The sequence below is a fragment of the Thermobia domestica genome, chromosome 16 (genome assembly GCF_964235325.1).
Source record: "Thermobia domestica chromosome 16, izTheDome1.hap1.1, whole genome shotgun sequence".
Taxonomy (NCBI): domain Eukaryota; kingdom Metazoa; phylum Arthropoda; class Insecta; order Zygentoma; family Lepismatidae; genus Thermobia; species Thermobia domestica.
Window position 1 is genome coordinate 14,940,774 of NC_137469.1, and position 13,566 is coordinate 14,954,339.

A 13,566-nucleotide genomic window follows, 5' to 3' on the forward strand; every position below is an offset into this window, starting at 1 on the left:
CGAACCCAGGACAGCCTGCACCACAGGGATGCTCGCTAATCACTAGATCTACACAAAGAGGTAAGAAGACAAACGTTTCGGTATCTATAATATATTCAACGAGTTGAATTTGTACTAACTTTAAATTCTGTCTTTACTTTGAGACGATTAATTCAACTTATTCTAAAAGTTGTTTACAGATCAGAGATGTGGGCATTGAGAAAAGATGAAATATACAAGCTGGAAGCATTTGAAATATGACGTTGGTGCTGAATATCATGGACCGAAAGGAAAAGGAATGAAGACGTACTAAAGGAACCTAATGAAGGACGACAGATCCTAAAGATAATAGGAAAAAGAAGAAACAGCATGCTTGGCCATCTTATTCGGCACTCCGATTGGATCATTGTGTTGATAGAGAAAAAGTCAGTAGCAAAAGCAGGAGGGGCAAGACCAAGGATAAAATATAAAGGTTCTAGATGCAGTCACGAAGAAGAGACCTTATTTAAGTATAAAACAGCTCTCCCAAGGGAGAGAAAAGTTTTAAAATTTCAATGTTGCCCACCAACCTATGGTTGAGGTGAATAAAAGAAGAATTATGTTCTTAATGAGATGGGTTAACAAGTTGCGATCAAAATTACTTCAGTGCAATATCAAACTTTTTTTTGTAAGTTTATATCCTATTTCACTCACACAGTTGTGGTGTTAAAACCTTATCTGTCTTGTATCCAGAGTTCAGCTTTGGTATAATGGTTTACCCTGTAATCAAATAACTACATATGAGTGAAATGAGCGACAATTATTTGTAAATGGGATTTCATGAAACTCAACAATCGTGCAGCACCAAAAAGATCCATTCAACAAGAAGGGCTCACTCTTAACTAGCAAGCTTAATATTGGAGTAAGAAACAAATTGGTCAAGTGCTATATATATGGAGCATTGGACTGTATGCTTCAGAGACTTGGATATTACGGAACTTAGAGAAGAAATATTTAGAGAGCTTCGAAATGTGGTGTTGGAGGAAGATGGAGAAGATAAAATGGACAGAGAGAGCAACAAACGAAGGTGTTTTAAAACGGATAAGAGAGAAGAGGACACTTCTAGCCAGCATATTTCGTAGAAAGGCCGACTGGATTGGACACATCTTGCAAAGAAATTGTTTTCTTCACAGCACGATACAAGGAACGATGGAAGGAAAGAGAGGAATGGGAAGAGGAAGAACGCAAATGATTGATTACTTGAAAAATAGAAGAAAATATTAGGAGTTAAAAGAGGAAGTTGAAAATCGAGAAACGTGGAAGAAACATTTCCAGGTCCAAACCTAAGATTGAAGGTCATTAGTATCAGGACGTGCGATAAGGTAGAATACTTTAATAATAATAATAATAATAATAATAATAATAATAATAATAATAATAATAATAATAATAATAATAATAATAATAATAATAATTACAACAACAACAACAACTTGGGTTTGGGAAATATATTACCGATAATAAGCATCACTACAAAATGTTTGGAAACGATTTTTAGACACAGTTAGGACACTTTACACATTACCAACTCTGAACAACCACGGATGACACATATTCACCCCATTCTAGCTTCTTTTTTTTTTCTGGTAGTCCCAAACGAGTTTGCAGAATGTGACATAACTTTCTTTTCGAAGTGTTTTCCGAGAAGAAATGTTTCAACCCTTTAGCATGCAGCTTTGCATATATGCAAAGTTTACTTTGAAATTGTATTGCATCATGTAGTTTCTAGTTCGGACATAGAAAAGCAGCTTTGCGTATCAGCTAAGATGCCCTTTCACTAATGAAGTTCTGAATTTCCCGCTAGATGTCATTGGACTCTTTGTGTTGCATGTTGCACACGGAGTTACACCATACTGTCATTTTTCAGCTTTCTTTGCTTGTTTAGGTGGACAGGTTTTCAATTGTTGACTTTTTCTGTGTTATACAGAAGTGTAATGAGCAGGAGCGTCATTTCAGACTTGGCTTGAGGGGGCAAGAGCGCCATCGACATAAGACTTTTACGTTTTGTACTAGTATATTAGTAGAGAATCGATTAAAGTATATGCATTCCTCAAACTCTTGGGGAGGGAATTGCCCCCTTCTGCCCCTCTAAATGACGCCCCTGGTAATGAGTGCAAATGTGCAAGTACACTGACATTCGTCGTGTTTTATTGGTTCTGTCTGGTTTTAGTGTACTTTGCAGATGTCAATGCGCAACTTTGCGTAGACCCTATATGCAAACACCATAAAGTATCCCATATACCCCATATTATTTGCATTATTAAAAAAAAAAAAGAATTCCCGTGTTTCCTACACCTAAACGACAACTATTTAAAAAAAAACAGTCTGATCGGGAAAAGATGAGCTTTAAAGAGTTAAATATTTAACACTAGACACTGTTTTCAAGAATTAACGCTTTTTGAAAACGTGAAGCACACTTTATGTTATTAATTTTCACCTCTAAAACTGTTCTAAAAGTGTTTTAATGATGTTTTATTTACCACAGTGATGCCAATAGTCATTTACTCAACACTGGACAGCTCATGTAACTAGCCAATAATAATAATAATAATAATAATAATAATAATAATAATAATAATAATAATAATAATAATAATAAAAGATTAGCTAATGCATGGCAACATGGAACATTTTTCATTTGCTAGCAACATTCTTAAATGGAATTTGGAAGCACCACCTTCAAAATCTTTAAACGGTGGACCTGGATATAGATATAAATAAATATTGGCCAAAAATCTTTTTCTTCTAACTGCTCGTATCTTTTCTATTTTTTATAATATTTCGCTTTCCAATTACATTTATCTTTGTACATTTCTTTTTTTTATAAGGACAGAATCAAAAGAAAGTCTTCAAAGCTAGACACGTGCGAAAGTAGAAAAAAATAATAATAATATAGGTAAAAAAAAATCCAATATCCCTCTCAGGTATAGAGAATACCTATAGACAGAACAACACAAAAACCTCAGAACAGAAAGGAAAAATCTGTATGCTTTTTTTTTTTTTTTTTTTGTAAGGGATTCAGCTATTTTCTATAAAACAACGTTCTTCCGTCCTCCTCCCCAGCTCAGCTCAATCCCTAGATCCAACAACAAGAGTACAATACTAGAAAGGAATGTGTTACGCCTTCAATTGACCTTCTTTCTTTTCTCTCTCTCTCTCTCTCTCTCTCTCTCTATTCTTCGTTTCTTTCCTGGAGGATTGAAGTTTTGTGTATATATATTCGCCTACCAAGAAATCTTGTTAAGTCGATGCTATTCTAGTGTGTTCACCCATGGATTGTATTGAACGTTGTTGGTTACGCTTTCTCTGTCTCTCTCGTTACTTGCTACAGAATGGCTTAAGATAATGTAATTTTCTTACCGGATAAACCAGCAGGAGGGCAGAACCATCTAAATTGTTAGTCAGTGTATCTTCTTTAGAAAGTGGGGGTGGGGTGGAGATGGGGGAGTATAAAGACGAAAATAATCACTACCAAACCTCATTCCATCTAACGCCATCACCTCACATATCAAATGGTTTCTTCTCTTGTTAGAGACACTTAACAAAAACCGATTTTTTTAAAAGCGTTCATGTATGTATACAAAACACAAAGAGAACAAATACATCAACCAATCCTCGCTTAACTAGCGCTTAAGATACGCATCATGCCTCAGAGATAGATACGTATACACGTTTTTAAAAGGTGTTGTCTTTTTGTTTTTAGTTTATTGTTTTGTTATATTGTTTTTTTTTTTCATGTACCCAGAAGCGCTGATGTAACAAGGAACTTAAGAAAAGGTATCATTTATCATGACAGTTTCTCAACGTATGTAACAGCAGATAAGTATCGCGTTTTCTTTCTTACTTCTTTTGAATTAGTGGACCTTCATGATTCCTTTGTCTTAACGAACAGAGTACACACACACTACAAAATTTCCAGGGTAAAGTTATCGTGAATCTCAGGCAAGGAAAGAGTCATAAAATTCTTGTTAATTTACAATCAAGCAGATACCGATGAATGCGTTGCTATTGCAATATGTTATTCTTGTTATTATATCCTTTTTAAATCATTTGCTCACTATGTCTTGATTTTCTTGTTAAATCATCATTAATCGTGTCATTCTTTGCATTATTTCTTTGTTAATTCATTGAATCATTATTTTCTTATTAAATGATTATTCACTATATCTTGATTTTCTTGTTAAATCATCATTAATCGTGACTTCTTTCCATTATTTCGTTCTTAAATCATTGAATCATTATTTCCTTATTAAATCATTATTTCCTATGTCTTGATTTTCTTGTTAAATCATAATTAATCGTGTTATTCTTTGAATTATTTCATTGTTAAGTTATATTCAGTCATTACTTCTCAAATCGTTATTCATTATGTCTTGATTTTCTAGCTAAATCATTAATTGTGTCATTCTTTTGCATTATTTCCTTGTTAAATCATTGATTCATTATTTCCTTTTTAAATCATTATTCACTATGTCACGATTTTCTTATTAAATCTTTATTAACCACGTTATTCTTTGCATTATTTCCTTATTAAATCATTATTTACTATGTCTTGATTTTCATGTTAAATCATCATTAATCGTGTCATTCTTTGAATTATTTCATTGTTAAGTTATATTCAGTCATTACTTCTTAAATCGTTATTCACTATGTCTTGATTTTCTAGCTAAATCACTAATTGTGTCATTCTTTGCATTATTTCCTTGTTAAATCATTGAGTCATTACTTCCTTCTTAACCCTGGAACTACCATACATTTTTACACACATGTTCTACCATTCGGGTCCAATGTGCCCTAATTAAGAATCGAGGATATGGAGTAATTTTATGAGATTTTCACATTGTTTTATTGTATGAAAAAACAAATACAGCGCAACAAATTAACTTTCATGAAGAGAATTAAAATACTGAAAAGTATAATCACGGGTCCAATGGACCCGCTTGGTACCGTAGTTCTCGGGTTAAATCATTATTCACTACGTCTTGATTTCCTTGTGAAATTATCATTAATTGTGTCATTCTTTCCGATACTTCGTTCTTAAATCATTGAATCATTATTTCCTTATTAAATGATTATTCACCACGTCTTGATTTGTTTTGTTAAATAATCATTCATCGTGTCATTCTTTCCATTATTTCGTTCTTAAATCATTGGATCATTATTTCCTTATTAAATGATTACTCACCACGTCTTGATTTGTTTTGTTAAATAATCATTAATCGCGTAATTATTTGCATTATTTTTCTTAAATCGTTGAGCCATTATTTCCGTATTAAATTGTTGTTCATTATGTCTTGATTTTCCTGTTAAATCATCATTAATAGTATCATTCTTTGCATTATTCCTTTGTTAAATCATTGAGTCATTATTTCCTTATTAAATAATTATTGATCGTATGATTTTTGTCGTTAATTTTTGTAAAATCAATATTGACCGTGTCATTATTTCCTTGTTAAACCATAATCATCGTGTCATTTCTGTCATTATTTAATTGTTAAACTACTATCAATCGTGTTATTGCTTTTATTTTCTTGATGTGTCATTATCGGAAATCTCTTAAATTATTTTCTAGATCAATTGTTGTTTATTCTCTCACCATTTCTTTGTTAAATCATTATTCATTATGTAATTAGTATCAATATGTCCTTGTTAAATTACAATCGATTCTGTCATCACTGTCATTACTTCCTTGGTAAATCATTATCAATCATGCCATTACTACCTTTTATTTTCTAGGTAAAACAAATGTTATTAGTTGATTCATTTATGCCATTATTTCTTTTTTAAATTATTATGGATCTTGCCATTATGGACTTTGTTTCCTCTTTAAGCCATCGTCATCATTATTTAATTGTTAAATCAGTGTTGATCCTGTCTATATTGCCATTGCTTTATTGTAAAATCTTAATTGTAATTATCTTCTTTTTCATTATTATTCATTGTGACATTTTGTCACTATTTCCTTCTTTAATCACTATTGATCGTGTGATCTTTGTCATTAAGTACTCGTAAAATCATTATTGATATTGTCAATACGATTATTATCATTATTCTCCTTGTTAAATCACCATTGATCGCATGTATCATCATGGTTATTATTTGGTTTGTTGAAACACCACTGATCGTATCATCATGGTTATTATTTGGTTTGTTGAAACACCACTGATCGTATCATCATGGTCATTTTTTTAAAGTACCATTGATCATATCCTCATGGTAGTTATTTCTTTGTCAAAACATCGTGATCATTATTTCTTTGTTAAGACACAATTGGTCATATCATCATGTTCATTATTTCTTTGCTAAATCACTATTGATTATATCATCATGTTCATAACTTCTTTGTTAAATCACAATTGATTATACCATCATGTTCACTATTTCTTTGCTAAATCACCATTGATTTTATTATCATGCTCACTATTTTTTAAAGTCACCATTGATCGTATCCTCATGGTAATTACTACTTTGTTAAAGCACCACTGATCGCATCCTAATGATCATTACTTTTTGTTAAATCATCGTGGTCATTATTTCTTTGTTAAAGCACCACTGATCATATCCTAATGGTCATTATTTCTTTGTTAAATCATCATGGTCATTATTTCTTTGTTAAAGCACCATTGATCATATCATCATGATCATTATTTCTTTGTTAAATCATCGTGGTCATTATTTCTTTGTTAAATCACCATTGATCGTATCATCATGGTCATTATTTCTTTGTTAAAACATTATTGAATTTTTAGACATTGTTTATACATTTAGTATGCAACAGTCAACAAGCCCGTCATCATATCAAAAATGATTTTCTATACACAAAGTCATTTTGGAGTGATTATGAGACTCAGAAACAGATACTCTTTTCTAAATAAATAAATTATTAAGCCAGCTTTATCAACCAGTTTGTTGTTAACCAAAATCGGATGACAGGGTTGATATGAGCTCACTTGTCATTACGTATATGGGAAGTTTGTTGCAAAAACTTTTTAATCAGACCAATACAATATATATATGCTGTATAATGGAAGATATATGCAAATCGTCATATGCGTATCATATTCCTATGTAAACTGTATATTAGATGCGAAGGACTGCAGAGAGGGAAGGGGAGGCGGAGGCGGAAACAAACGGACACATGATTGAAGAGGGCGTAATGCAACTAAATGGCCGTTATGCACTCGGAATGTCAATAACGTTCACCGTATATAATATATCAGCTATCAGTTTGACGGTTGGAAAACCGATCCCTAGCTGTCAAGAACAGAAAATATATTTTTTCTCCCTTTCAAATTCGAAAGGGAAAATGTATGTGTGTGTGTGTGTGTGTGTATGTGTGTGAGCTGGATTTTATTCCATTGGATAGTGTTCATTGTACTATACATAAAATATACTTTAGTCACCCTTTTTTTCGTTTGGAATAGACGTTGTCCCTCGAGTACAGCTTCGTCTTTTAAAATTTTAAAATAAGATGTATGAACCATTGTACTAAGCGGTTCTATTTCTTAAATTAAATAACATCATGTTACAGTAATTACTTACTTCTTTTCTTAACGAAATATGAACAAAATTGTCTGAGTCGTTCTTTTTGTTGAATCACCCTCAGAGTAAATTACCCATTCTGAGCGTTTTCCAGAAGAGAAAAAAGACTTATATCGTACTTAAGGATTGTTAACAAAATATTTATTTTTGAAATACAAATATAATCCATAGAGCAGTGTTTGAGAAATTTTAATTTATTATTTATCTTTACCTTTAATCTTCCTTTTGAAGACTTATAAAGCCTTAAATTTAAAATTGGATTGGGATACATTAAATTACATGGCTTCCAGGCGAATATACATATGAGAGGTGTCCCAAAACTAAGATTACAAGGGCGTATTTGGCAATAATCGTATTTTATGTTGTATATAAACCAATCTATATTATGTGTTATGATCAACCCTTTATTTTTCAGAATAGTCACCAAGACGATTAAAGCTTTTGTCTCATCTAATGAGGTGAGATTATCAATTCCACTTTCATAAAATGCAGGGTCCTGATTGTTGACCCAGCGTTGCATCGCTATTTTGACATGAAACATTAGTCACTTTGGATTTATGCTAAATTATAATGATCGGTCTTTAATTTTTTAATAAAATACAGTACATATCTTTAGCCGATCTAATCGGATACGAAGCCATTTTTCAATTTTGGACTCGAAAGGATTCGGAGGTGAAAAATTACGTTAGCAAACCATTCTGACGTAACACCTGTACACCATGCAACCAGCATTGTTCTACTGATATATGGGTTGCCGTCACATCAGGATGGATTTCGGAGTTCCATCTATCTATACTAATATAGTGTAGAAGAATATGTATATTTGTGTGTGTGTATATGTCGATGCAATGTAAGGGCCTCTGTAGTTCAGAGGTAGAGCGTTCACCTCTGATGCACGTGGTCCTTGGTTCGATCCCAGCTCGCGCCAAATGAACTTTGTGATGAACAAACACCGTGTGCGTGGGTTTTCTCGGGGTTCTCTCGTTTCCTCTCACTTTCTTCATTCTACCATTTCATCCATTTCTCATTATCACCGTTTCCTTTTGTCTAGCCGGCGTTACGTGGGACGTAAAGCTGGATTTCATTTTTAAATGACAATGTAACGCAAGCTTAGGCAAGAAACGACAAATTAGGTAGTTCGGGAATTGATATGAGAAATGGCAAAAGCGTTCCTAATTGTTATTTATTTCTTAATTTTTGACAGGATTGCCAACACTTAAGGCGGAAATTAAGTTGCTTTTCTCTATACTGGGATGTCTTCCTTTCTTTTCATCCAGATTCTGATTTAAAACCCAGTAATGAAAAGTAATTAGAGCTTGTATTACTTTGACTCCATTACTACATAGACATAAAAAGGTATTGTCTTACATGTTATAAGGTTGCCAGTATTGCCAAAAATAAATCACAAGTTTTTTTGCATGTACTCACCTGATTGTTTGGCCGCTTCCGTTGAAGTGAAAAGGCAAAATGTCGTTGCTACAAGAAGAAGATGAAAAGTCAGAAGATCGTAGTTGAAGAAAGGTGCCCTGTGTGCGAGTCCTGGGTTTCTCTTCACCTTCCGTTGCCCCATATCAATTAACCAAATTGCTTTCGGAGCATTCAAAGGGCAGTTGGGGAGAAATCTGAAAGAAGAAGGGGAAAAAAGGTTCATGCTTCCATCAGCATTTCACAAAAAGTACGGCACAAGAAGGAAAAGATTAACAAAAAGGAGACGCAAGAATGAGAAGAAAAGAAGAAGAAGAAGAAGAAGAAGCGTAGGAGCTTTAATCAAGACATTCTGCATGCACTTAAAATAGATGATTTCGAATCAATGTTGCTAACCAGTTTCTCAAATTAATAACGTCACTTGGCAAATTTACAAGTATTCTAATAGAGCAACTTCTGTCAAGAATCTATTTTTTTTTATGACAGTACATTATATATGTCTTCTTCTATAACCAACATATTACAACCGTCTTCAATAAGACACTACATTACATCTGTTATTTAGGCCTACACCTAAGCAGTATAGCACATTGTGTCAGTTTTGTATATACAAGATGTTATGCTGTCCTACATATAGGGATGCGCACGAGACAAGATTTGTGGCTGTCTCGACTCGAAAAGGTGCTGTAAAAGTGATGTCCCTACTCAAAAAATGTATATTTCTCTATTGGAAGAGCTGTGTCTCGACTCGAATTTTGTCAGGAAAATCCTGTCTCGACTCGTCTCGTGCGCATCCCTACCTAGATAAGACAGATCATTATATGTTTTTTCATAAAATAGTACACGAACTTATGAATATATAAAATAGTATAGTATTTTAACTTTTTAGGTTTGCATACTGGTAACTATATATGTATATATCAACAACCAATGAAAAAGAGAATAAAAAAGAATTCACAAGAAAAATCAAAGAAAAAAAAAGAGAACGTCTTCCGAAAGCCTTACTGGAATGTAACCTTTTGACTGAGGGAAACGAACATACATAAAATAAAAAAAGTGAAGAAACTTTGTAGCAAAAACATTACGACCCAAAATGAAGAATGCTCTTTTGAATAAGCAAAAATGTTGGGTATAACTGTTATTATAATTTCGAAGATTGATGTACGAAATTTAATACAACAAAATAGATTACTACCTTCTCTTTGCACTGAATGAAAGAAAAGTATTACAAATCTTTCAATAAATAGCGTAAAAATCACATTACTTTCAACAAATAGGGTAAAAATCACATTACTTTAAACAAATAACGGCATCACTTTCAACAAATAACGTAAAAACGGAATTACTTTCAACAAACAACGTAAAAATCGCATTATTTTTCAACAAATAACCTGAAAATCATATTCATTTCAACAAATAACGTAAAAATTGCACCACTTTCAACAAATAACGTAAAAATTGCAATGCTTTCAACAAATTAAAAATACTTTCAAAATATAGCGTAAAAATTGCAATATTTTCAACAAGTAGTGTAAAATTCGCAGTAAATACTGTTGCCATGTTTTGCCATATTCCACAAAATACCATAAAATGTTTTTTTTTTCCTTTACGAAATTTATCCTGAAACATAGTGTATATAGGGACAATAGGGACGACATAATGAATTTGTTATTCCTCATTTGTTATTCCTTATGACTTCAAGCAATAGAGATTGGGTGAAAGCCTCATTAAATGTATATACACCATGTTGTGTCAAATTCAAATAATTTTGACGAAAGTTATTGTGGAATATATTTTTTAAACCGAAGAGGAGAATGGGTTAAACATAAGTTCACTCTTTCATTTTGCATTGATTTTAAATTTAACTGATGAGGATGGTTGTGAATTTTTTTTAAAAAAAATATTAACCATTTTGCATCAAAATTGAACTTTTTAAAGGGGCCGTGGTTGCTCAGTGGTAGAGCATGTACCTCTGATATGTGGGGTCTCTCCTTCGATCCAAGCTCGCGCCAAGTGTACTTTATGGTGGACAAACACTGTGTGAATATTTCTCTTATCGAGTTCTCCGTTTTTTCGCACTTTAATCATTCCACCGTGGGATGTAATCAGTAGTGCTATTCAGCCGGTTCGCACTGGTTCGCTAGAACCGATTGTTAAAATATTTCAAGTTCGCCGAACCGCTTGTTATACCCAAACATAACAGTAAATTTTACCAGAAACAGTAATTTTAGTTTAACTATCTTTGCATTTAGAAATTCTTGGAGATACTTTGTTAAATACATGATCTCTCAGAACAAGATATAAGAGTCTATTTGTTAATCTCAAATGCTCAGATATCAAGAATGAGGAATGGGTTCATATGAGTGTAGCGGTGAAGATTATTTATAGTTGAAACTCATACATATCAATGTATCATTATCAACAACTGTCGGTCCATTGCTGGATTAAGGTCTTTCCAATACTTTTTGACAACCATCTATCTTGGATAATTCGTTTCCAAGATATACGCAGTGCTACCTAATTTCGACACACTACCTTGTATTTGGATGCTGTGTAGGTCTCTACTTGTCACTTGTGGTATCCAGTAAAAAAATTCGTTTTATCTACCTTACATGGTTTGTTTCCTAAGAGAGTTATATCTCTTAATCTACTATCTGTCTGTCTACCTCCCCTCTCTCTCTCTCTCTCTCTCTCTCTCTCTCTCTATATATATATATATATATATATATATATATATATATATATATATATATAAATGAAACCTAATACTAAAAGGTTTCATTTTAGATTCTCTTAAAACGAAAATTATCGTGGAACACATTTTTGTAAATTAGGGAGAGAAGAAATGAAGTTTATCAATTAGCCCAAAATGTCACACAATATCGAATGCTTTCTCCAGGTCAAATACTAAAAAACAAGATGAAAGATCTTTATGATTAGTGTGGACTAACCACGTTATTAGCAATATTTATGCAAATACATAATGTTCTCTTATGTGAGTATTACGATATGAACTGGTTTATATAACATTATCTTATACAAAATTACATACAATTATGTAGTCTGCTATTAAGAAGGCTAATCACTGCAAAATGAAAATACTGATTTTACAGTAATTATGTGATATCTTCAAATAGATAGAAGATACTCTAAATGTGGAACAAAAGCGCACTAAACAATGTTTTGCATGAGGTACCGTTATTATGAGTCACCTTGTAGCTTTCCGTTTGCAGCCATTTATAAACGCGAAAATAAATAACGAATTTCAAAATGACTGGAAATCGAAAGCAGATAAGTGAGTCGTGATAATGGTATCTCATGTAAAATAATATTATCTAGCGAGCTCTTGTTCCACTTTTCGATTATATTTTATCTATTTGAAGCTATTACATAGTTACTGTAAAATTAGCGGTATTTTAATTTCGCCGTGATGGAGTCTCTTAAAATATTGTGAAGGATGATAAACTGCTCCGCTGCGCCTGTACGTTCAGAAACACATTCCAAATTGCCATGTACAGACTATGAGAATTAGATTTAAGAATGAAATTAATATGCAACACAAACTGCAAAGCACATATGCAATGGCTTTGCAGCTGTTTGTTTGTTTTGTAAGTGCAATACCATTCTATTAAACTAACTAGCATCACTTGTCTTTTTTGGGGGAATTACATAAGCATATTTTCCCATGTGTTTAATCTTTAAGCAACGTTCTCAATGAGTTTTCGTTCAAAGAACTATGACAAAAAAAAAGAAGAAAGAAAAAGAAAAGAAAAAAGAAAAGAAAGTAAAATATGCATTACAGTATACATAGAGGAAGGGCCATCTGTCACTTGAATAGTAAAAAGTATAGTCACAAACATAAACATAGACCTCTGCAGTGAAGGGAATAGAGAGCGTAACCGAAACGTGTTTTTTTTTTTTTTTCAGACTCTAGCAATGAATGCTCTTTGTGTGTATAGTATGGGTGGTCCTATTATCGATTCCTGGTAGAAGTGCCTTTGAAATTTTATCTCTCCTCTAAGGTATGGTGGTAGAAAAAAATGGGAGAGGGCGAAGGGATTAATGAACGATATCAAAACAGAAAAACCGTACGTGAAGACAAAGATGTTAGCAGAAGACCGTGGAGCATGGAAGCTTATCAGCTGCGGCAAGTGACTTGCCAAAAATGACAGAATACCTATGATGATGATGATGGTGTTCACATCCCTGTTCTTAAAAGTTAATAGAAAAATGAAGTAGAAATAGTGATAATTACGAAAATTAAGTTACTGAGGAATATTCAGTACATCAAAAAGAAAGATCTAGTTCGTATGCCTTTGGTTCACGTGGACCCTGGTTCGATTCCCGATGGGAGACCACAAAAGATAAATAATTTCACAATTATTCACTTTCAATAATCATCAATCTCCTTTACCTTAAACAATATAAGCATGGGACGTTAAACTAAAAATACTTTTCAATTTTTCTCATGATTAGCTTGTGAAGTGGTTTCTTTAGTGAAAGTGGAAAGAATCTGGCTACTCTAACCCTACTTGAGTAGTTTAATGGAGTCATCTAGCTACGTTAAAGTAGGAAAGTTAG

General features: G+C 32.8%; 1 protein-coding gene across 1 annotated transcript in view; it reads right to left on the bottom strand.

Moving 5' to 3' along the window:
• LOC145672920 (uncharacterized) overlaps nt 1-13,566 on the bottom strand; it is a 636,249-nt gene that overhangs the window by 459,950 nt on the left and 162,733 nt on the right. Inside the window, exon 2 of the mRNA XM_081742132.1 lies at nt 8,989-9,182. Coding sequence (XP_081598258.1) covers nt 8,989-9,130 — 142 coding nt within the window. The 5' untranslated portion in view covers nt 9,131-9,182. The remainder of the gene's footprint in view (nt 1-8,988; nt 9,183-13,566) is intronic.